The 26,336-nt window shown below is 39.1% G+C and overlaps 2 protein-coding genes across 4 annotated transcripts; one reads left to right on the top strand and one right to left on the bottom strand.

Moving 5' to 3' along the window:
- Positions 1-622: 622 nt before the first annotated feature.
- On the top strand, positions 623-25,298 carry rln3b (relaxin 3b). Of its 2 annotated transcripts, XM_039685258.2 has the most exons (3): positions 623-709; positions 22,587-22,753; positions 24,587-25,298. In XM_039685258.2, exons 2-3 carry the CDS (start codon positions 22,660-22,662, stop codon positions 24,880-24,882), a joined length of 390 nt encoding a protein of 129 aa, XP_039541192.1. In that variant the 5' UTR covers positions 623-709; positions 22,587-22,659; the 3' UTR covers positions 24,883-25,298. The 2 variants fall into 2 exon arrangements, with proteins under 2 accessions (XP_039541192.1, XP_039541186.1); XM_039685252.2 differs by lacking the exon at positions 623-709 and having other exon boundaries at positions 22,503-22,753.
- On the bottom strand, positions 2,971-20,843 carry rfx1b (regulatory factor X, 1b (influences HLA class II expression)). Of its 2 annotated transcripts, none has more exons than XM_039685239.2 (18): positions 20,704-20,843; positions 17,693-18,043; positions 15,664-15,761; positions 15,499-15,576; positions 15,307-15,362; positions 14,867-15,209; positions 11,882-12,063; positions 10,736-10,855; positions 10,529-10,650; positions 10,290-10,408; positions 10,107-10,216; positions 9,858-10,009; positions 7,457-7,554; positions 7,221-7,370; positions 6,776-6,984; positions 4,916-5,069; positions 4,794-4,839; positions 2,971-3,786 (listed from the first exon to the last, which is right to left on the bottom strand). In XM_039685239.2, exons 2-18 carry the CDS (start codon positions 18,018-18,020, stop codon positions 3,638-3,640), a joined length of 2,514 nt encoding a protein of 837 aa, XP_039541173.2. In that variant the 5' UTR covers positions 18,021-18,043; positions 20,704-20,843; the 3' UTR covers positions 2,971-3,637. The 2 variants fall into 2 exon arrangements, with proteins under 2 accessions (XP_039541173.2, XP_039541180.2); XM_039685246.2 differs by having other exon boundaries at positions 15,499-15,573.
- Positions 25,299-26,336: the final 1,038 nt, after the last annotated feature.

The following is a 26,336-nucleotide window of genomic DNA, read 5'->3' as shown; positions in this document are numbered from 1 at the left end:
CAACAAGTATTTGTCTTCCGAATGCAAGAATTTTCTTAAAAGCTTTTTTTTAAAGGGACACTGAACTTTGAGGCACAATAATACAGATTTTTACATCAATTTCTGCTACAGTTACACTTCAAATAAGGCCATTATGGTTTCAACAGTACATGATAATAAAACTATATCATACATTAGCATAATCAAACACTGGAATCATTTTCATACGACTAAATCCATACAATTTGCATATAGTACAATTGAAGAAACACTGATATATATGTAGTATATATATTCAAAAACAATATAAACCTGTGCATTCATAATCATAAAGCATATCTATAGCGTTTAACCATCATTAAAACTGCTGCCAAATCATTAAAGTCCCTGTAAAGTCGAAATTAAGTATGTATTCTGAGTTTGTCACACCACAGAAAAATGTGTAATTAGCCACCCAGCCAAATTTGAATGATAAAAACAGTCGGGAAGTACATAAAATAAGCTATCAAAATCATGAAAAAATGAGCAGATTCTCTGCTCTCAAACGCTGGGGGCGTGTCCGCTGGCTGCGCTGAAACCACGCCCACTCACGGGAAAGCTGTTGACGGTGATATTAGCTGATTAGCTTAATAGCTTTTGGAGACGGGAGGATGAACACTGAGGCGGGAGATCGTCGTTTCGGCCACGTTCACCAGTAACAGCGGATCATCAGTGAATCCTCTTCATCAAGGTAACGTTAGGCTCTCTAAAAACCTCTTCTTGATGTGATCGTTTTTAAGGGAATTTAAATGAAGATACCGATCTGTTTTGTACATGATCGCATCCAGGTACGTTAGCAGCCCATGCATGTCCGTGTCGAAGGCATAGCTAGCTAGAAAACTGTAGGCTCAGCTGTAGTAACTAATAGTACTGACAGACACTCGCGATTGAGCGGTGAATGCGAATGTGATCGGGGAGTGTGTGTGTGTGTGGAGAGGGGGAGATCAGACTCCGCGTCATTAAATAGTGGGGTGTCCAGCAGCTCATGGGTTCCAGTGCGTCATCGAGCCCTGTTTTAGCCCCGCCCAATTAATCCGTAAAATTGCAATGGTGAAAAACTGTTTAACGGTCTAACTCCACATTTCAGTACTTCACAGTTCAGACTTTGTAATATGTTTTAGCAATACATATGCAACATTTATAATGTGTTTAGAACTTTTTTGTAGAATTGACTTTACAGGGACTTTAAATTTGACTTTGAACATCGTCCACACCACAACTATGACGATATCGCCGCTTTCAAAATGACTTTCCCCCCATAAAAACACTGACAGCCAATCAGAATCGATCCTGCTTTAACGAGCTCGAGCATTTAAAGCGACAGACGACAAAACTGCAGCGCGCGCTTATAATAAACAGAACATGTCTTCCGTTAGTGTGTATGCTAATATCGTTATAGAGCATCACAGTCCCGCCCACAGCCCGAGAGAGCGCTGCTGCCGGAAGTAAATTTCCCATTCATTTCTCCCATTGACATTTTGTAAAATCCATATCTAAAGAGTATTAGAGCATGTCTGAGGATAATCAGCTACGGCTGAACTCATAAGCATACAACACATCATTTCGAGTGAAAAAACGAAGAGAAAAATCCCAAAAAAGTCGAGGGTACAAGCCTGTGTACATATTTTCATTTCCGAGCAAAGGACCCAGATAGCAAACTGACATTGAATCAACATGGAAACATGACATCGAAACAACGTTGATCGGACATTGTTTTGCTCATCGAATTGACGTTGAACCAACGTCAGACGTGTCATTCTTTCAAAACTAACGGAAAATCAACTTGAAGTCAACGCGTTGTTTCAACGTTATGAAAGCAAACCAATTTTCGATTTTCATTTAGCTTTGAAGAATGCCGCGTCTGACGTTGGTTCAACGTTAATTCGATGAGCAAATCAACGTTGTTTCAATGTCATGAGAGACGTCGTTTCCACGTTGATTCAATGTCAGTTTGCTGTCTGGGGAACTACTCCTCCCATAAACCACCGCGCCTCACTGAAGACGTCTGAAAGCCACCCTGAAAGAGCCTTTGTGAGTGACTTCCAAATCTGACGACGGGCACGTGGACTTTTTCCTCCAGTGAATTTTATATAGTGAATGTGCAGGGAAACTCCTTTTCCTCAATTTACTCAAGCATTTGCAGCTCGACATGCAAAAACATTGAGTATCTGGCTCGCTCATTAGCTAAGCTGTGGCAACTGCACATCCAATGGCGCGCGGGCGTCTCAGAAGTGCGACCAATGATCTTAGCCCTACGTCATCACGCGATCTTCAGTCTTCACGTACCTTCGCGGGGTTTCAGACACGTGACACGACTTCCACCAATCAGATGCATCACTGTTGGATTGTGGGATTGTTCTGGATTGTGGGTAATGGAAGTACTTATCCAATACATCGCGAATAAAAGGCATTTATCTTAAAACCGTGAACTTTTGGCGTTTATATGAGCAATCGCTTAGTACAGCCGTAGCTGGTTTTAAGTCTACCATTTATGGTTACGTTTTTATGGCTTATATCTCAAATGTCAATGGAGAATTTGTATTGAATTTTTTCTTCCGGCACCGGCTGTGGGCGGGACTGTGATGCTCTATAGGTGTGTGAACGTGCCTTAATTAGTGCGTGACCGAAGCGTCCAATCACTAAACAGCTTTACTAATAAGCGTGTCCAGTGTGTTTGTGAATGAATCAGAATGAATGATGAGTGTGACATGAAGGACACTGACAGATGAAATGAATCTCATTATGAACACATGATTCTTTTAATTCATTGTAGTGGTCAATGATTAAACAGACATTGAGCCTCATTCATGAAACTTGTGAGGGAAATGTACATTTCTGCATTGAACTGAACATGATAGTTATGCAATAACTGTTGACACAACTAATTCTCCTCATGTTTAATGAACGAGGCCTGAAAATGTAAAGCATCCTCATTATGATTGTTTTTCGACATTTATTAATACGTTTATGGATCTCAGGATTGAATAATCCCTTCAAGGCACATTTTGATCCATTAGCATCGGACAATCCGACCAAATCAAAAAGCATCGAAATTAGACGTCCGATTAAAGCATAACAGCTGTATATATTTTCATTAATATTTAAAAAAAAAAAAAAAGAAGAAAATTCAAAAGCATGGAAGGACGTGAAATGCAAAATCTCTTCAGTGACTACACTCATGAATATTAATGAGGAACGGGTCAAGGTAAGGTATGATTGGCTTTGGCAAAGGATGATTTCAATGGCAGCATGGAGTATCAGAACCAGACTCTTAAAGGGACAGTTCACACAGAAATGACGTTGTTTACTCTCTCGTTCCGAACCGTATGTCTCTTTCTCACACTTTAGCAAGACTTTAATTGAATACTTACATTTTTGGATGAACTGTTTCTTTAAGAGTAAAGACACATGGCAGCTTTGATTGAGAAAATGAAGGCAATGAAAAATGTGTGTGTGAGCGCTTAATTAAGGCATGTGGATGTTACCGTTCATTTAGCAGCTCTGGGGTCTGATGCACCATAGGAAAGTCACATGATCACTTTCTCATTGTGAACTTCCTCGAACAATTCAGCAAGACTGACTGTGAAAGCATTGACTGTGGAACAGATGAACGCGTGTGTTAGTTCTGCGTGGTGTTGTTGAACAGCTCTGTTCTGGCCAGTTTTGTGGGCGGCTCCAGTGACTCCTCCCCCAGAACCAAGGAGTTTTCCGGAACGGCCATGTCCTGATCCTCATCGGTCTCGTCCGTCTCGTCGTCCTCTTCCTCATCTACACACATTCAGACACATGACATTTCCTGATGCTAGAATGTTCTGTGTGGTTGCTTACAACACGTGAATTTCTATGAAAGCTCACTCGACTTGACATTAACTTCTAACGGTTTCCAAGGTTACTTAGGCCACAATTTTGACAGACACCATGGGGGAAAACTGCCATATAGGCATTTTTTTTACATTATCTTATAATTTGGCAGCAGGTAAATTAGGCTGATGTCACTTTAAGACCTAACGCATGCGTTTTCTTTCTCGACTGTGCGCTCACTTGAAACATAACTTACTGTTTACGTGAATACTCGTCAAGACTAGGGTTGGGTATCGTTTGAATTTGAACGATTCTGATTCCGATTCCTTGTTTCGATTCCGGTTCCTAACGATTCTCGATTTCGATTCTTTTAAGAGGCAGGGTCAAAAAAGTTTAGCTAACCTTGCTAACCAACGGTCTTTCTGAAGGAAATAATCCTTCTGTCACAAATACTTGTCACAAATTTTGCCGAGATTTCATTAATTTTTTACAAAAGTGAAGCCACACTTTGGACCGCCGAGGTAAGCTACTCATGTTCGACTCGCGCGGTTATGCTAACACTGCAGGTAGACGCTTCTTCGTTGGTGTTGTTCAGCAGTTTCTTCTTCCGCTCAGCGGACTGTGAATATCGAAACTAGGAATTGAAATTTTAACTTTTGAACGATTCCGGGAAAAACGAAAAGTTAGTCCCGGTTCCAATCGATACTCGATTCTCGATACCCAACCCTAGTCAAGACTGACATTATTTGACTGTTTAAGTGCAATAGCACTCAATTTAGTACCGAGAGGCGGCTTATGTGGAAAAGTGCGAAAATCTGTTCAGCTGAAAATTAGTTTTGGAAGTGTTTTCGAAAAACACTACATTGCACCTAGTTTATTATTCGAGATGCCTTTTTGATGCTGAAATCGGGTGTTAATGTCAAGCCCTGCTCGGAAGAAAGATGTCAGGCATTTTGATTGTTCTGACTCTGTACCTTTATCCGGATCCATTGACCTCTGACTTCTGTTCAGACAGGCAAACTGAAACAACGAACAGGAAGTTAAATCGCTGAATGACTGTCTATTTGACAGTACGCGAGTGAGTGTGCATGCGTACCTCTCCCATAACAGCGATGGGCGTCTCTCCTTTGGCCTGTGCGACTCTGTGCTCGATCAGGTAGTACATGTACTCGTCATACAGCAGTCGGATCAGGTGAAACGAGCCGAAGCTGGCTGCGCTGCGCAGGGTCAGATCTCGGATCACCATTGAACTGTAAAACACAACACACACAGAGTAACTAAACACTCTAAAAGCACAGAGAATTTTGTTTAATCAGAGAATCAATACACAAAACTAAACTAGGCTTGGGTATCGTCTGAATTTGAACAATTTCGATTTCGATTCTGCTTTGCAATTTTCGATTCTTATTGATTCCTGATTTCGGATGCGTGTGCACCGTATAAAACGGCGTTTGAGTCGTCTTGTGCTTGAATGGTTTAAAGTCATTTTGAAATGTTTATTTTATGGCATGTATTCGATTGCCAACCCTAGTGATCACTTGGGGTGTAACAATATATATTGATAGTGAGACGACTCGACGCCAGGAGACGACTCAATGTTATGCCCTAAATAAATACTTGATTAACTAACTGTATCTTAACTGTACGTTTCTGAAATGCACTTTCTGTGAAGCTGCTTTGAAACAGTATGTATTGTGAAAAGCGCCATACAAATAAATTTGAACTGAATTGAATATATCGCAATTAGGGCTGTCAAATGATTAATCGCGATTAATCGCATCCAAAATAAAAGTTTGTGTTTACACAATAATATATGTGTGTGTAGTGTGTATAATAATTTTATATATATAAATACACAAACATTCTTGTATATATTTAAGAAATATTTTAATGTATATATTTATATATAATTTATATTTAAATATTTTATATATCAATTATATTTTTATCTTAAATATACATGCATGGGTATGTATTTATATATATACAAAATAATTATACACAGTGCACCCACATATATTACGTAAACACAAACTTTTATTTTGGATGCGATTAATCGTGATTAATCGTTTGACAGCCCTAATCACAATACAAAAATGCAACAATATGTATTGTGTATAGTTCACCCGAAATTTATTTGAATTATTTTCTCTTATTATTATCAGAGTTTTCGTGTCAGTACTACATTCTACATACACTAATGTATAGTAATGCAATGGGGGCATATTTGTGGGTGCCGATAATGTCAAATGTCACCAGTAAAAAAGGCCGACATTATTTTAAATATATCCAGTCAGTTCAAGCATATTCGTGCAAAATAATTCTTTTCAGCTTCATAGTCATGAATATTGTTATTCTGGTCTCTATTGTCCTGTGCTTTGGGTTTCCAGCACCAAGTTCAAGCCTATTCATTTACAATGTAACACCAAATTTAGCATTTTAAATCAACTTTTTAGTAGAGCCAGACCGATATATCGGCAGACCGATATTATCGGCCGATATTAGGCATTTTCCAAACTATCGGTATCGGCAGTTATAATGGCCGATAAATGAATATTTCAAAAATAAAATAAAAACGGACGAAACACGCTTGAACCATGTCCTTAATGTTGGAGTTGTATAGTTTGTCCACCAGAGGGCGCTCTACACCGTTCCTGTTGGCAACACTCGTTGAGTTGGTCACGATAACAATTAAAAGAACATCCCCATCAGTTCTCTTAACTCAAGTAAGCATGACAAAATTTGTGACTATCATGTCCAGTTTAAAATAAATAAATAAATAAATAAAATATCGGCCGATATATCGGAATATCGGATATCGGTCGGGCTCTACTTTTTAGCACATGTCTCAGAGAATCGCAAGATCGTGAGTTCAGTATCGCGATATGTATGGAATCGTGAAATGAGGGCCTCTTTACACCCCTAGTGTTCACTGATCGGCAAGCAGTTCCCTCACCTGTAGAAGCTCCACTTGAGCAGGAAGAGTTTGGCCGCTTTGGGTAAGGTCTGGCTGTCGGTGTACGGCTTCAGGACCTGTGAAACCACCCCATCCAGCCATGCCGCCCACTGCTCCAGAGAGTTCTGCTGCTGCAGGGTGATCTTAAAGTCCTGCTCCAGCCGCTGGACCATGCCATCTTCACAGCCACACACCCACGAGGCCTGCTCCTAAACCGTGTGGAGCACTTTTATCATGGATGGATGCACTTTGACGGACTTTTAAAAAATAAACGCCCATTCACTGCCACCATGACCTGTTTTAATATAACTCTGTTTGTGTTCGTCTGAAAGAAGACGAACACCTAGGATGGCTCGAGTGTGAGTAAATCATGGGGTAATTTTCATTTTTGGGGGAACTATCCCTTTAATATAAGACCTGCAGGGAGATAAGCGAGCTGTGTTACCTGTACGTTGGTGAAGTCGACGCGGTTGAGGTCGCTGAGCATCTGTGTGATCTGAGCCGTGTTCTGCAGGACGGCGCGGGCCGCCTGAGCCAGATGATTGAGAGACGTGTAGCGACGCAGAGTCTGAGCGAACGCTCCCGCACACACCACCTACACAAAACAACACACACCGTCCGTTAGCATGACCACGCCGAGGACAGAGGCGAGTCAGAGGCACATCTGTGTGCGTGTCACACCTTGATGCGGACCATCTCCTCCGGGATGCTGATCATGGCGTTAGTGAGCCAGTTCTCCAGATTCTTAGCAAAGTTACGGATGGCTTGAGTTAAGGCACCTGCAGGAACCGAGAGAAAGAAAGAGTCAAAATAGAGATAACCAGACCTCAAATTCTGCATCCAAAGTACAATTTTAATTTATTTTTATGGTGATTTGCTGCAACAAGATAACTTTTAGGATAAGAAAGTGTTGATAATGTTCTGTTGAATAGTGTAGAGTTATATTGAATTGTGAGGAGTTTGTTTGTATGTAAAGTTGTGTAGAGTTTCGGTAGCTAGCTATGTATATAATCTTTGGGACTAGACAATTTTTTATAGAGTTTGTGCAACTTACCAGGGATGATGTTTGTATGGAGTTTGTGTAAAGGGTTGTGTCTTAAAGAATTCTGTAATTTACTGTGGATTGAGTTGATATAGTTTGTGTAGAGTTGTAATTCACCGGAATGGTGTTTATAGTAAGTTTGTTTGGAGTTTGTAGAGTTTTGTGATTCATTGGGACTAGAGTTGATATAGTTTGTGTAGAGTTGTAATTCACTGGAATGGTGTTTATAGTAAGTTTGTTTGGAGTTTGTAGAGTTTTGTGATTCATTGGGACTAGAGTTGATATAGTTTGTGTAGAGTTGTAATTCACTGGAATGGTGTTTATAGTAAGTTTGTTTGGAGTTTGTAGAGTTTTGTGATTCACTGGGACTAGAGTTGATCTAGAGTTTGTATAGCGTTGTGTATCCCAGAGAGGTTGGTGATTATACATTTTGTAAATTCCATTGTGTAGAATTTTGTAACTTAGTGGGATGGAGTTTATATAGAGTTGTGTAACTCACTGGGAATGGGTTTTAGGAGATCAGGGATGAGGATTGCGAATATAGTTTGTATAGAGTTATGCAGAGTTTTGTAACTAATTGGAATCTATTTATATAGTTTGTGTAGAGTTTAGTAACTCACTACGGATATTGTTTACATGGAGTTATGTAAGGCTTTAAAGGCTTGTCTTGTAGACTTGTGCAACTTACTGTGGTTGGAGTTGATATAGAGTTTGTATAGTGTTGTAACTTACAGAGGATGTTGTTTACATGAAGTTCATGTAGAATTATGTCTTATAGAAGTGTGTGACTTAACATGGATGTTGGTTTAAAATTGTGTAGAACTGTAACGTATTGGGACTAGAGTTGATATAGAGTTTGGGTTGGGTTACATAGGGTTGTGTATGGCAATGGTGAGTATGCATAGCATTGTGTAGAGTTGTGTAACTCACTTGGAATGGGGATCTCCATTAGACTTTGGTACTTATATAAAGCTTGTTTAGAGTTTGTAAAGTTTTGTAATTAATTGGGACTAGAGTTTATTTTGAGTTTGTATTACACTATGTAGGATTGCGTAGCTCACTGAGGATTGCGAATATATATAGTTTGTATAGAGTTATGCAGAGTTTTGTAACTAAATGGGATGTATTTATATACTTTGTGTAGAGTTTAGTAACTCACTACGGATATTGTTTACATGGAATTATATAAGGCTTTAAAGGCTTGTCTTGTAGACTTGTGCAACTTAGACTTGTGTGGTTGGAGTTGATATAGAGTTTGTATAGTGTTGTAACTTACAGAGGATGTTGTCCTTACAGAGTCATGTAGAATTATGTCTTATAGAAGTGTGTTACTTAATGTGGATGTTGGTTTAAAATTGTGTAGAACTGTAACGTATTGGGACTATAGTTGATATAGAGTTTGGGTTGGGTTGGGTTGGGTTATGTAGGGTTGTGTATGGCAATGGTGAGCGTGCATAGCATTGTGTAGAGTTGTGTAACTCACTGGGAATGGGGATCTCCATTAGACTTTGGTACTTATATAAAGTTTGTTTAGAGTTTGTAAAGTTTTGTAATTAATTGGGACTAGAGTTTATTTTGAGTTTGTATTACACTATGTAGGATTGTGTAGCTCACTGAGGATTGCAAATATATATATTGTTTGTATAGAGTAATGCAGAGTTTTGTAACTAATTGGGATGTATTTATATAGTTTGTGTAGAGTTTAGTAACTCACTACGGATATTGTTTACATGGAGTTATATAAGGCTTTAAAGGGTTGTCTTGTAGACTTGTGCAACTTAGACTTGTGTGGTTGGAGTTGATATAGAGTTTGTATAGTGTTGTAACTTACAGAGGATGTTGTTTACATGAAGTTTGAATGTGGATGTTGGTTTAAAATTGTGTAGAACTGTAACGTATTGAGTTGACTAGAGTTGATATAGAGTTTGGGTTGGGTTACATAGGGTTGTGTATCTCACAGACAATGGTGAGTGTGTGTAGAGTTTTGTAACTCAGTGGGATGGAGTTTATATAGAGTTTGTGTAGAGTTGTGTAACTCACTGGGGATGGGTCTCAGGACATCAGGGATGAGGATTTCGACTAGGCTTTGGTACAGGAAGTTGTCGCATTCACGGGTCCAGTGCAGGACGGGCTCATATTTACACAACAGAACCAGAACTGACTTGGGCAAACGCTTCTCTGATTCATCATGACTGTCGAGACAGAGAGAGACATCAGGGAGACTCGCATCCCAACGCCTGTGACTGTATGAGAAGTCAATACACGTGTGTGTGTGTAAACAGCTCTCACAGGTCAAGTGTGTCCGTGTCGCTGGTTTGTCCTTCACTGAACCTCCAGAAGCTCTTCCACAGCGTCTCCACAAGAGGGAACTGCAGGTTTACCATCACGTCCAGAATCGCCTACAAACAAACACACATTATTCAAAAAAACACTACAATAAACACACATAGCTAAGCACACACACACACTCACCTCGCAGTGCTCTCTGTAGATCACCTGATATGTGTGTATGTGTTGAGGAAGGAGTCCGTCCGGCAGAAATTTACCCTCATCCTCGATCACGGGGAACTCAGGCAGACTGTGAGACGTATCTGAGACACACACATTCAAACAGTTGATGTCATTTCCTGTAGAATATGTGTCCGGAAGAGAGAGCCGCTCCTATATTTCCATTTTCCAATAACCGGTATATAGACAGATGTTTGTCCTACCCAAAAACTGCTGATACTGGTGAACCTGGGCGCTGATGTCGGATAGCCCCGCCCCTTGTTGATGCCCCACCCCCAGGCCCATTCCATTGGTCAGTCCTTCAACCTTCTGCACAGGCTTTATTCTATATAAAGAGACGAGGGCTGTCAATCAAACTAACAAAAGCAAGTGATCATCAACACAAACCTTAAACACACACACACACACACCTCTGTTTCTGCGAGTACGGCTGTTGTCTCATGGCCAGGTGTTGCTGGTCCTCTACCAGCCTGTGCAGAGGGGAGTTGCTCTTGATTCGAAGGCCATAGTAATGGTACTTCGAGTTCCCTCTGAAATACACACACACACACACACATTGATATACTATTATAGTTTTGCTGTTAAAGTGAATCAAACAACCAAAGAAAAACAGATAATCACTCGCTGCTCTTGACTGAATAACTTCAGTAGCTTTAATAATGCTCTGGCAAGGAGATAAATGTGTTTACTGAGGGGAGGAGCTAAGCTAATAGGGTAGATTCTGGGCCTGTCATGACGTCACACTGGAGCGTATACCAGAACGGCTAATTTTGAGACGCTGTTTCGGATTTTTACAATAGGGTGGTTGTGTTCACACACTGCGGACACATGAAAATGGTTCAAAACAATATGAAAGTGAATTTAGCATAATAGGTCCCCGGAAATTTTGTTGTGTATTTTGGCTTTTTGTATAATTCTATATATTTTTTAGTCTTTCTAAAAGTATTTCTAAAACCCTCCCACTTCATATTAAGTCCTGCAATACAATTGTCAGTTTTAAGACAAATTTGAAAACCCACTTTTACTCTCTTGCTTTTAATTCTCTTTAATTTTTTATTTATTTATTTAAGTGTATTTAAGGAGCCCTGTACTCATTTTATGAATTTGTTAAGGCATATTGTTTCTGCCTTTCCTGTTTTAACCTGTGAAGCACTTTGGGTCAACTGTTGTTTGGTTAAATGTGCTATACAAATAAAATGACTTGACTATTTAGTATAGTATTATTAGTTCTAGTTATTTTAGTACTTCAAGTTAAAATAAACGAAAATGACAAATGCGTTGTTGGTTGTTGTTCGTTGTTTGTAATTTTGGTTACACTTTATTTTAAGGGGACGTAGTTACATTGCACTCACTCAAATTCCATTCGTAAAATTTATTCGTTGTTCCTTGTTACTGGATAAAAAAAAAATATCTGGACATTTCGTTTCAATTAAATCTGACTGTGGGCGGAGTTACCCAGTACAATGAATATAGAAATATAGTGAAATGTTGCGTGCCGTGTCGTGCTTAAAGCTTTATTGTGCCACACCTGGTCTGGACAGTGTGTTTGTTTGTACCTGGTGCCGAGACGTCTGGTTCTGAGGCCCATGAACACGGAGCGGATGAGTTTTCCAAAGGAGGCGGCGTTCACGGGTTCTAGCTTGGTCTGCTGGCAGTGCAGGAGGTAATGACAGTAGAGAGTACAGCGAGGAAGACTTACACCTTCAGCTGTCTCGTAGTTATCCATCAGCCACTGCACCTGAAGACAGACAGCAGATGTCGAACGGTTAAAGGCTGACATGATGGGCCTTTAATAAATCTGGGCTGTTTATGCAATGTTTTTAAAATCAGTGCCACAAGACTAGAGAAAATGGGCTGTGAAAAAAAATGTAAACATCCATAATGCACATTTGATTTTGCAACCGCCCCAGTCCGTGGGTGAGAATACAAAAAATGTGAAGTTTGATCTGCAATTCTAACAAAAAAAAAACCCCTGAGCTGTCAAAAGTCAATCAGATATCCACGTTTATTTGTCAACAAAAGTCTGGTGGATGACATAAAACTAGGGATGCACGATATATCGGCCAGCATATCGGTATTGGCCGATATATGTTCATTTTTAATGTTATCGTTATCGGCTTGGTAAGAAAATTTGGCCGATATATTAAAGGGTTAGTTCACCCAAAAATGAAAATTAAGTCATTAATTACTCACCCCATGCTGTTCCAACCCCGTAAGACCTTCGTTCATCTTCGGAACACAAATAAAGATATTTTTGATTGGTGAGGACGTTCTCCTTCGACTAACTTTTGTTACCGGCTGCTGACCGCTTAGGAGTTTTACCGCCACCTACCGTATAAGATGATGATCCATATATAAGGCGCTCCGGATTATAAGGAACACTGTCGTTTTTTGAGAAGATTAAAGGGCACCTATTATGCCCCTTTTTACAAGATGTAATATTGGTCTCAGGTGTCCCCAGAATGTATTTGTGAAGTTTCAGCTCAAAATACCCCACAGTTAATTTATTATAACCATTTGAAAATGTAATTTTGGGGCCTGCTTAAAAATGAGCTGTTTCAGGGGGTATTCCACCTTAAATGCAAATGAGCTGCATATCCCCGCCCTGCCTTTGGATGAGGGCGTAACTTGATACCTATGGCAGGCAGTCGGTACTGAGAGAGTGAAGAGACGCGCCGTATTGAATGTCTTTCAGAGTACGTTTGAATCGGAATATATAAATAGTATGAAGAGACTCCGGCAGAATAAACAAATGAGAATGGACCAGTACGTCTCGGTATGGTTATTTGATACTTTTATGTACTTTAGAGTTGTAATAGCGTCCCATTTGAAATGATGGATGTCCAACACACACACACAGACACTAGCGCAATTTTTTGAAACTACATACACATTCTGTGATAAAGTTTGCTACGTACGAGCGAAATTACATTTATGCGAGGGACCTGTGGCGTCATGTTTAGCTACTTGTCATAGGTGCTTCTGTGGCAAATGTGAGAAGATGGCTAACTTACAGAACACCAACATATATGCAGTTTTTAATACAATATCTTTAAAAATATATATATTTATAAACGTGTGGTTACACACTATACAAACAAGGTTTTAAATTATATACACAGACATCCTATGACGGCAATACCTTTAGACGCATTTGTTGTTGAATTGGCTGATATTGACTGAAAAGTCATAAAAAAAAAATGACTTGAAAAATCATAAAATACACTTACTGTTACTGGGGTGACGGTGGATCGCAAACAGTAGACGACAATCCACACTTGAGGATTAACTTTTAAGCCACAACAACAGGATTAACCCACGAGTCCACGACAGAACATACATTTACGTTTCCAAGACACATTACCGGCTGTCGTCGTTGAAACAATGAAGGATGGTGTGTACAGATCACCGAGGGCGGGGTCTAGGCCACAGCCACACTGTCAATCAACCCCCTGTCTCCCGTTCTACGTCACAAAGACCTGGATCTCAGAACAGCTCGTTCTGAGACAGTGCATATGATTTATTGAGATTGTAAAAAAACTACTGGATGGATTTTTATCATTCTAGGGTGGTTTTGCTCACACACTGCCAACACACATTTATGTTCAAACACCATGTAAAAGTGAATTTTCCATAATAGGTGCCCTTTAAAGGCTTTTAAGTGCACCTTGTAGTGCGGAAAATACACTAATTGAAAAGCGTATGTACAGCGCGCATCTTCCTCTGCTTGTAAACAGAAAGTTTTGCGCTTCCAGCTATATCAGCACATCATCTTATACAGTAGGGGGCGGTAAAACTCCCAAGCCGTGAGCAGCCGGTAACAAGTCGAAGGAGATCGTCCTCGTCTCAGTTCTCGCGCATGCGCCCATAAGGAAGTAATGGAATAGTGGAATAAAGTCGTTATTTATGTTTTTTTCGCACAAAAAGTAGTCTTGTCGCTTGATAAACTTATAATTGAGCTGCTGTAGGCACATGGAATATTTAAACCAGTCCCTTAGGCAGTCTATATAGGACTGATCCAGCTCTCAGATTCAATCAAAAATATTTTTATTTGTGTTCCGAAGATGAACGAAGGTCTTACGGGGTTGGAACAGCATGGGGGTGAGTAATTAATGACTTAATTTTCATTTTTGGGTGAACTAACCCTTTAAAGCCGATAAATAATGAGACACTTGTTGAGAACTGTTTATGTTTTTGAATTTCTTGAAATATGATTGAAATCTCTTCAAAAAATGAAAATCTGGTTCGGGACAACATGTGCACCGCAAATCTGTCATATCGGCTATAAAACACTATAATGAGAACATCATTATAATTGTGCGCTTGGGACATGGATTTAATTGTGAGACTTTTGTTTTTGTAATCAGGCTCTCAAAATTAGATACAAATTTGGATTTAAGTTTATCGGCCGATATATCGGTTATCGGCCAAAATTTTCATATCGGTGCATCCCTACGTAAATCACTGCGTGAAACTCTCTCTGGGTGAGAATCCGAAGCTTCTTTCGTGCCCGTGCCACCAATGAACACAAACATACTCACAGTCGCAGGTGAAGCGCGTGTGTTGTGTGAGAAATTCTGGTTCCCTCCGCCGAGCATGTACCCGCCCTGAATCACGTAACTCCCCGCCCCTCCGCCGGTGGCCACGCCTCCTGCCCCGCCCACTTCCGAGGAAGCCCCGCCAGTCACCACGGTGATCCCCGAACTGCCCTCTGAGAACATGGACACCACCCCTGTGCCCATCCCGGACGTCACGGACACAGCCTGAGTGGTGGCGGGGGACGTGACCAGGGAGCCGGTGGTGGGGGAGGTCTCATAATAAGTGACAGAGGGCGTGGCTTGAGGGTAGAGGGAGGGGTCTGCGAACGAGTAACTATTGGAACGACTGAAAAGGGAAGAGAGAAAGAGAAATACAGAGCAAGATAAATGTTTTCAGGAGCATAGAGCTAAATATATCCCCAAAGAACTGTGTTTATGCTCACATTGCAGCATCGTTGTAGTTGGCGTCTCCCTCCACAAACTGGCCCGAGTACACATGCTGTAACCGACACACACAAACAAACATCAGTGTCACAGCAGACGTTTAAATGGCTCATCTGCATCCGTCAGATATAAGGGCGGACATCACAAATCATATTTATATGATGTCAAATCTAAATTGTGTGTGTGTGTACCTCAGGTGTGATGTGTAGATTACTGACCCCCAGTTGTCCACTTTGACTCTTGGTTACAGCCTGAACAACTGACCTCTGCTGGACACAGATCAGCACAGTTTATACATTTAACATTTATTACGGCTTTGATGTGTATCTATACACACACAAATGTACGTGCATTACCTGTGCTGTCTGCACCTGTTGCACTACCTGTGTGGGTACACCTGTCTGTCCCGCCGGGGGAGAACTAGATTCAGAGTCATTTGAGTGAACCGAGCCCTCTATATAAACAAACAAAAAACAAGTTACATAAGCATTAAATTACTGTATGATGTGCTCATTTGCATATTAAAGAGATCATATGATCAAATCTATTAAAACTAACTGTAACTTTAAGAACTCAAAGAAAACCATTTGACTCAAAACTGCAAAAGTGAGCTCTGGAATGATGAGCTCATTAACATAGGACCGCCCATATTCAGTGAACAGCAAATTGTCAATGGCATTGTTACTTATTTCACATGTAAAGAGGTCACCAGTCATAAGAGGTCATTTACATATCAGAATCTTAAAGGTACAGTAGCCAAAACAACCTAGAGGAACATTCTGGGTAAAAAAAGCTAAACAAAATGCAGCAAAAGTTAGACTATGGCCACTTTACGCTGCTGAATCTAACATCCACCACATCTTACTACAAAGGCGTATGTGTGTGTGTGCAAGAGAGACACACAATGAGAGGAAGACGCACTGAAAGGGAAGATAAAGAGACAAAAAAAAAAAACGAAATGAGAAGGAAACACGTGACAAAACCGCTCTCAGAAAGGAGGAAATGATGACTGTGTAAAAGGGGAAGATGCGAGTTAACTTTTACTTAGTACAAAACCTACAGAAGGAAATCCAAATATAATATCAACACAGATGCAGCTAACAAACAAGCCCTCATACTTACGATACAGCACATCCAGACTGTACAGACAGCTACTGTAAAACATGATCTGAACACACACACACACACACATCCAGCCATCTCTCTTTATATATCACGCTCATACGGGCCGGCCTTGAACAATTAATCTCCACAGATGGGGCAAGAAAGCTCTCGTTCAGGTAAACACGGGTATCAGATAGAGAACGGATGAGGATATGCATCGTTTACTTCACCTGTGGCTTTTATTTTGATTTTCGTTCTGTATTTTCCGTTTATCTCGCCCTCTCTCTACTCAATTCAATTATTCTCTGATATCGCCATCCTTCATGTGGTCAGCTTTCAACTATAGCTTTTCTACAGGTGTTTTGCTGCTCTCGTTTTTTCAAATCGAATACACGTTAGATAATATACTTACATTAAAAAAAAAACTACTTTTTCGATATTTTACATAGACATGTAATTTATGTTGATGTTTTATGCTGAGATTTTAATAATATATAACAAATAACTTAGCGATAAATACGTATATATTGATTTTTATTTAAATATAAAAATATAGTATTTTATTTTCTATTCATTTTAATATATTGATCAAATTATTACTGAATAATATAATTAATAATAATATAGTAAAAACAGAAATATATTACAATTTAAAAGAACTGTTTTTTAATGTGAATATATTCTCAAATGTAATTTATTGCCGTGATCAAAGCTGAATTTTCAGCATCGTCACCCCAGACTTCAGTGTCACATGATCCTTCAGAAATCGCACAAGAAATATTACAAGAACAGCATTTATTTGAAACATCATAAAAGTCTTTCCTATCACTTTCATTTGAGGTTTTTGTGGCCACTATCTATAATCTATCAGGTCATCTATTCAGCATATAACTCACACACACTTCTCCAGTCACTAAAGCACACACGGCTGCCAATTAGAGCGTTAGGATGTTCAGTCATCAGAAAAAACATGTGTATTATACAATAATCAGGATAATTAACAGTTTATTTCTTTATATACTGTTAATTATAGTGAGGAGGATTATTCAGCATACCACATGTCAAATTAAAAGTACAGGCACATGTGTGGAGATTTATTTTGAGGTCTTTCTATTCAGGGAGAGACCCAGAAAGTGTCAGGTGTCTGTTAGATCGCATTACACACACTTTTGTACATGCAATGCGTGTAAACTAGTAATGGTCTGTCTGCAGGTTCAATCCCAACTAAGAGTGACATGGAAAGTTAAGTCTACATGTATCTAGTAAAGTGCATGTGCTCACCAGTAACGGTCACCACTATGTACTGGGCGCTCCGGCCGTTTCCGGCTTGGGAGGCGGGGCTTTGTATCTCTCCTGTGACGTACTGCGGTCCCTGAGGGGGCGTGGCCAAGACTGCTTTCTTTTGAGTGACCGAGGGCGCGGCCTGTGCTCTTATGATAGACCCCGTCTGCGATGACGCAGACCCCGGAGAGCTCTGCATGTCGGACAGGAACTGAGACGTGCCGGTGGTGGAAGTGGCTTTCTGCTGGGTCGATGAGGCTGTCGTGACGTTGCCCCCTTGTGACTGGGAGGGTTGAAGATCCTCGGCGGTGTAGCCTGAAGTTGCCATGACGACAACAGCCGAAAATCCCTCTGCAAATAGAAGTGAAAAAACTCAGATTAAGCCATGCAGGACGTTAACAGATTTGGACTTGTTGCTTTAATTATAGGCAGTATTGCTTGCCTTGCACTGGAAGATATTTCACAAATACATCTGTTTCCTTATGGGAGAACACTTCAGGCAAACCTATTGGTTTTTTCATGCAGTAGTAAATTAAAAAACGCTGATTCATCCAGTAAATTCATAAGTCGACGGCATTGCTGAGTATTTTCTTCTTAAAACTGCAGTGAACTCAAAAACACGGTTTGAAATCGCTGGTGTTTCTGACGTCACACACTGCCTTGTAACCAATCAGATCAACGTGTGATCGCCAACGAGTGGATCTCTGAGCTGAGTGAGTGGGGGCGGGGCTCATTTGCATATTCATATAGCCACGCATACTGAATTAGGCAATGGTGTCGAGTTACATACAAGAGTTACGGGATTCAGAGTTACATTCAAGCTATTTTAAAGCATGAAGAAATTTCTTTCAAGGAAAAAACGTTTCAATACGTAATTTTGGATGAGTTTTAAGGGATAAAAAAAATGTATTGACTACTGAGGGACTTTAAAGTACTGTGTGATATCTATTGGTTAAAATATTTACCCTAATAAACGCGGACAGCCAAAACGCAGAAGTGAGTTAGCATTTTAGCACTCCCGGTTCCCTCGCTCTAAAGTCTATGGGTTTTTCGAATGGGTTTTTTGCTAAATCGCCTGAAATAAGGTCTGTGACGAACAAAGCCTCTAAATATTTCCACGTTTTGATCTATGACATAGAACACACAGTTATAACCTGCTTGTGGTTTTTTACACTTTATTGTGTCTCCTTGTGTTTTTTAAAAACTTTATATACGCTTCAAAATGTATAAATTTTGGATTAACCTGTAAAGATTATCTTGATAGACTAAACGTGTAAGGGTCACAACTCTTTGTTGAACACAGATCTTATCTTTTGCGATTTTCCAAAAGTCTATGGGGAAAATGCATAGCTTTTCGATCGAGGGAACTCATGCGCATGCTACAAAGTGACGTCCTCACTTCGGCACTCTATAGTACCTTATAATAAGGACACACATTTTCATTATGTAAAATATTATTTTATTAAGCAAATTCACAGGCATTTTTCTTCTGGTTTAAAACATAATATGCATTTAGAATATTATTAACAATTAAGCTAAAAAGTGTTAAGCATTTTGTCTCACTCAAATTCCAGTAGTAGTTTTGTTCAGTTAGGTCGCATTTCGTACATGTGGTAGTTTTTTTTTTTTTAGACTAAAACAAAACACATTCTCTTTCCCTGTCACACGCACATAAATCCTTTGTGGTTTTGAGCTGGCTAAACTTGTTTAACAGTACTCTCATTTTCCCTCAAATTAGAGGCAACAGGCGGCCCTTGCGTGCCCCGTCTTGTGATATGAAGCTCCTGTCAGAATTAGTCAGGAAGTCATTGTGTTAAACAAACTAAAAAGAACCACTCACATTATTAAAATCATGCCATAAAAAGAAAAACACGAGCGCATGAAATCACAACATGTATACGTTCATATCAAAGTAACTTAACAAGCATATATTCTTGGCTTATTCTCAAATTTACACGCAAAAATGTCAGAGATTCATTAACTAACTTAATAACTAATGATTTTTACTACTGAAATGAATCATCACTGAACTTAAACTGGACTATGACACCATTTACAGCTGCTGTACAGCCAAAAACAAACTTTGTTGCATTACTGTTATCACAGTAAAGCTGCTTTGAAACAATCTGTTTGTAAAAAGCACTATATAAATAAAGGTGACTTGACATGAGCGTCAACTTTGACTTTGATGAATCTTCTGTTATGACAGACCATAAATCTGTCCAAGAAAATCTTCTTACTATAGTCCAAGTGTATATGGTCAATGTTGTTATGTACTGAAGTACAACAGTAATAAATATATTTGTGATCTTTATGCTCATTTCGCCTCAATATAGTACCCGTGTTAAGATTGTATTGCATAATATTTACACATGTGTCTTGTTATTTATGACGTTTTTTCTTCATTGCTGCCAGAGAACAAAGTATATATGTAACTAGATAGACATCTGTCAATCACGCCCTTTTAAGTTCACACGCCCCGCCCCATTCGCAGACCACTCCCCCTCCACTCCCTCCGCACTGGAGCTGATCTGGCACACATATGGCTGTTCGACGACTCCCTCTACAAAGTTTTCAACCCTCTGAAAATACAATTCACGAGTGTTTGATCCAGCGAACGCCAACATTTCATCGTCATTTGCGTTAAATAAACGGAGCGCCGAATTAAGATTACAGTCGAATGCAGATTCACTGTCAAAAGTCGCTCTTTGACATTTGATCCTAAACTGTTCGCCCGTTTCAGTCATCAAGTCAGTTAAACACACTTCTGACGTCACGGTCAGCAACCATAAACAAACAACAACAAGTAAAAGTCACACACTCTCACGTTACAACACCCGCCATTTTGTAGCGCTCGAGAAGATTTGACATCGTCATAACAACCGCCAGCGCGTGCGAGAGGCGCGGGGTCGAGTTGAGGAGCGATAACTGAGGAAATCGCGTCAGGCACACTTCAGCACTTGCAACACAAAACAAGAGGAGGTTGCTTAAAATAAAGTTGTTGCGTTCACCTTTCGCTTCTTGCTGGACGATCTTAGTTTGGCGCGGAGTTTTATTTTCTTAATGCCTCAAATTGTTGTTGTTGATTCTCGTTGCTGGGTTCTTGTCGCCACGACTACCGTGACTATGGCGCCTCGTCCTCACCGGGGCAACTGTTGCTACCCACCCGTCTAAGCACCGCCCTCTTGCTTAGCAGCGATTGGCTGCGTGTCTCCAAGGAAAACGCTGTTCTCTCTTCATTATTGGATAAGACGAGTGCCTATAACTAACTGACATTGTCATTCGCTGACAGTTGCTGTCAGTCGAGTTGCTCTGTTACGCAAGAAGTACACGCCCCCTTCGCGTTCATTCATTGGACCGCAATTCTATCAGTCAAACTTCACGGTCAACCGTTACCCAATCAGTCAAGACGAAAACTGAAGCTAAATTAAAAACAAAACGTATATATATACACAATTAAAATGTATCAAAATAGTGTGTACAACTATAACAAAATCATTTATTATCATTACTCTTACAAAACGGTATATCAATGGTATATCAGTTTTTGAACATCATAAAGTATAAATACTTTATAACATCATCAGATGGCAACACACTGTGGAACTTTGATATATATTTATGTATTGTATTATATTATATTAACGTTCCATTTGCAAAGTAAATATAATCCAACATATTTTAAAGCTACACATCTACAGAAACATGCCCCCCCCCAAAAAAACAAACAAACAAACAAAACAATACTTTTTCATATTTCTTCCATAAAACAAGACAGAAATTAAGACTTGTATCCGAATACTGTACCCTGAATAAACAAATTATTCTCAGTTTAAGTCTCCAAATGTTTCATTTTATTTCTAATTTCGTATTATTTTAATTATAGCTATGCATGCAGTGTGAGCTCATTAGCATATTATTCATAATACTATAAATTATCTCTAAGGTCAGACAGGCAACCAATTAGCCCATTTGCTGAAGGCTCATCCATGTGCTGTTATCTCTGTGAATGCCAGTGTCTGAATCATATTCTCCAGACTTTCTTATCTCATGACTGTATGATTAAGAAGAAACGGGCTTTTGCTGATATGCTTATAAGCCGGTTTCTGATTCTAAATTACCACTTGCACATAACCATCACTTTCTCACATCCATATCCTCGACCTCTTCTTATCTGTCTGAAATGTCACCGGGGCTCTTTGTGTCAGGAGAGATCAGATAACCCAGCCTGCACCCCATAAGTTTTCTATTCTTCAATTCTTTATTCTGTATTGATTGAGATATTACTTGTAAATTCTATGGAATGGAAATAATGGAAATAATCAGTGCACAAGTCCTGGGTTTAAATTTTCTGATATATATATATATATATATATATATATATATATATATATATATAGTTTATAATCTAATAGTTTAATTATTTTGTTTTCTCTTCTGATGTTTAAAATTGAAAATCATCATGTGTCTGTAGGTGTAAATTCCTTTTGTTGAATACGACTATCAATGCATCAAAATGTAGATCCTTTGTTTACACACAATTAACATCTTGTAAGAGCTTCTGTCAAGTTCTGTTAATAAAAACAAATCTCAGAAAATATTAGTTTTCTGCGATTAGACGGTCGGTATAGCGTAAAAAAGGTCATCATGAGTAATGAGATCAGGTCGTCTCATCCGACATCTCCCCCATAGAGGAGCGCTGGGCCGGGGCTTTGTTTTCCTAAAGGTCTTAACCTGCTATCACAGTCTGCCCTGATGACACACAAGCAACGCTGGCTCCATCAACCCCTATAAAAGACACACCAGGCTGAGGCGACGTTAGACCCTCTTTCAAACCAAGAAGGACAACATTTCCAGCTCCTTAAACTTCCTCTCTCCACTTCCTCATGTGTAGAGCTGCAGTTCTCGCACTCGGCCTGTTGGTGGCGCTGCTGTATGGAGGCGCTCAGGCCACAGACGGACTCCCGATGTACGGAGTGAAGCTGTGCGGCAGAGAGTTCATCCGGGCGGTCATCTTCACCTGTGGAGGCTCGCGGTGGAGGAGGTCTCTGGATGTCTCAGGTGAGATAAATCAAGAAAGCAGAAGTTTTACTTATATGTTCATTCCAATAGAATTTACACAGTTAGAGGAATCCACATTTTGTTTCATAGATGATGCAAGTTTTAGCCTACCTTCTTACAGCAATACATAATATTTAACATTAACATATTGAACAGTATACATAATATTTAACATTAACATATTGATAACAATATTTAAATTAAATGATTATTTTTATTATTAATGTATGTTCATAGATATGTAGCTATGTATTGTATATTTATATATATACAGTATACAATAGTGTTGTCACGGTACCAAAATTTCAGTATTCGGTACCGATACCAGTTAAAATTCACGGTTCTCGGTACCAATTTCGGTACCAAAGCTTAGTTTAAATTTACATATATTTAAGTGTTTATCACGGTTACAAGTATGGAAACTGTACATTTGTATTATAAACACTTTAGAAAAAGATTAGATAAAATGACCTAAAATAAATTATACATTATACACTAACACATTTTTAAAGTTGTTTGTAAAGTTTTAATCCATTATTTATTTAATGCACAATGAATTAAGTGAACAAACATTAACAATCAGGTGTTTGTAATAAATAACATTTTCAAACATTAATTAATGTTGTAAAAATATATTGTTCACTCAATGTGTTGATAACTAAGTAATGTTTATGAATGGTATCTTTGTAGCATTACCATAAAACATGTTTTATTTGACTTGACTGTCCTTTTATTTAATCTAAAACTGCATTCATGTTTAATTTTAAAAAGGCTTTTTAAACCTGCTGAGTTATAAAGGCAAGAATACGCCTAGAACTGGCACTGACATTAAATGACAATACTAATACCATAGTACTCTGGTGTCGGGTAGATACTACTGTGTTCATGTACTCGTAAAACTACCCCGAAAGCACTTTAGAGGCCGTTCACATGTCGCGCGTGTTTTTTAATTATATAATTTTTGCGCGTGCTTATTCTTTCCAAAGCGCTTGCTCTCACGCGGCGTCTGTCGTTGCTATGCAACGCCAACGAGTTTTTATTATGAGCGCGCTTGCCTCGCGCCTATATTTGAAATTGCGTGTAATCGGCCTCTTATGGCAACGTGACATTAGCCTAATCCAAAATATTTCCATATGTGGCTCTTTCCTCCTTTCGTTTCAACAAGTGGATTCAGAGAGAGAGAGCCATATCAGCGTTATGAAGAGGACGCAACTGTGCACGTTTCAGACATCGCGTCTAGAACAGAACTGGACGAACCTGGTATTCGGTACCTAGAAAAGCTGGTACCGTAACATTTTTTTTTTTTAGTACCGACTTGGTACCGAAGTACCGAGTTTTTTGACAACACTAGTATACAATTATTATAAATAATAACATATTTATACAGGAGTAGTGTTCTGAAATGAGGAGGCGCAGTTTTTAATGTTTTTATTTTTTTAATAAATCAAATGTAAATTCATGTCCCAATTAGTCACATTACATTTCCATGGTTAAATAAACATTACATAAAAAAAGAAACCAAATAAATGTTTGAATTTTTTACAAAAACAATGTTATTATAGTGCTATTTATTAAAAACAAGTAATGTTTTCAAGCCTTTTTACATTTATTCCAACATAATAACTAAAGGCAGTGATAACTTAAACAAAATCTTTTATTTGTGATATAACTGATGTTCAGCTATTTAATAGAATCATCAGTCATCAAGCACTTTAAAAATCTGATCAACAAGACACATGATTTGAGGAATGTCTGTACTGAATATATAAGTTCAGGTTTGCTCAAATAGCTATACGCAGTAATAACAGTGTTCCTCCATTGTTCTCGGGTCAGGTGACCTGTCCAGTGACCCGCTCTCCACTCATGACGACGAGGCGTCTGACAGCTGGGACCCCATCCTCCTCCCGGGACTGTCCCACAGACCCCGTCCCGACGCAGAGGGCCTGGCCTGGGCCGGACAGAGTCAGGAGAGCCCCGTGTTCAGCCGTCCCGCTCGCTCCATCATCTCAGAAGGAGTGCTGGAGGCCTTGCGCACCTCAGACCGGAAGGGTCGGGACGTGGTGGTCGGGCTGTCCAACGCCTGCTGTAAATGGGGCTGCAGTAAGAGCGAGATCAGCTCGTTATGTTAAAGAACTGCACGATCCCATTCCCCTTCCACTTCCATCCCAGCCTTCCCAGATGTGAAAAATGAAGAGGTTGTTCTGATGAAAATACTTGTTTCATTGCCAAAGTGAAGCGCTTGTTTGTTACCACGTTCAAAACCATCTCTTCATCTCTGTCTTTGTATGTTCTTGTGTGGTCTTTGATTTAATAACAGCAAACAGGAATAAAGTTTTGATTGGTTAGATAGAGTTTATTGTAATTTGGTTTATATTGGATCATTCAATATAAAGTTTATAGAGTGCACACTTCAATTATATGCAGTACAATAAAAAAAAAAAATCTATGGAATTGGTAACATAGCTTAGCCTAAAGCATTTATTTTATTTTTATGTATCCAGGAAGGTCCCATTGATATTAAAATAAATTACCATATTAGCATGTATGTTGTGAATTCTGTACATTATGCAAATTAAGCTGTATAATAACATAATTGACTAAATATGTACGTATATAGCCTACAACAGAACACACTGCACTGGACACTATCCTGGAGATAACTGTCTTTTTTGGTGGGTCATAATCATACCTGGTATTTGTTGCCTTTTGTCCATCATAAAAATCAAATCACACTCAGGTTTTTCATTTAGTCACGATAGGGTGATGCAAAACATTTGAAAAAATATTCTGGTCAAACTCGGGTAAATAAATTGAACCATTTATTCAACAAAATAAATGAAATGGAGGAGCAAAATTGTCCACCCAGTTAGGGACATATACTTTTAAAAAGTATTACATTATTGATACTCTAGTAAATGTTCAATATCACTGAATTATTAGGGTTTTTTGCTGATTTTATGAAATTATTGTATAAAAGCTCAACAGGGTGGAAAAGTGGTATAACGAATGGATGATTTCCTATTGCTCACATACAACCAATAACATTATTACTTTAGTTTGAACTGGATTTATTTCCAATACGAAAAATGGACACCGGTCAGTGAATTGAACTCAAAGAGATGGGGATTTGAAGAATATGGGTAACCAAACAGATGATGGGCCTCATTGACTTCCATAGTATTATATGGTTATATATATGGTTACCAACACATTCTTCAAAATAGTGTCTTTTGTGTTCAACAGAAGAAAGAAACTCATACAAATAAATGAGGACATTTTCATTTTTGCGTGAACTATCCCTTTAATGAGGCCACGTGACCATCTTGTAGTATTGCAGTATGCCATTCTAGAGCATCATGAGGATAATGCCATACGATGGGATACCATGTAAATACACATTAATATAGTAATAATCACACATTATTTTGGCAGATCACAGTACCATGATACTTCTAATGGAGGCCAATGAACCTAAATGACCCATTATTTCACCGTTGTCTCCATCTACAGGTCACAGCATGAATAACAGTTCTCCACAATCAATTTAAATCCGCCACAAATCTTCTTTAACAAAACATAGATC

Source organism: Pimephales promelas, chromosome 6, assembly GCF_988280905.1.
Source record: "Pimephales promelas chromosome 6, fPimPro1.hap1.1, whole genome shotgun sequence".
Lineage (NCBI taxonomy): Eukaryota > Metazoa > Chordata > Actinopteri > Cypriniformes > Leuciscidae > Pimephales > Pimephales promelas.
Note: the sequence above shows the minus strand (reverse complement) of the source record. Positions and strands in the feature narration are given on the sequence as shown.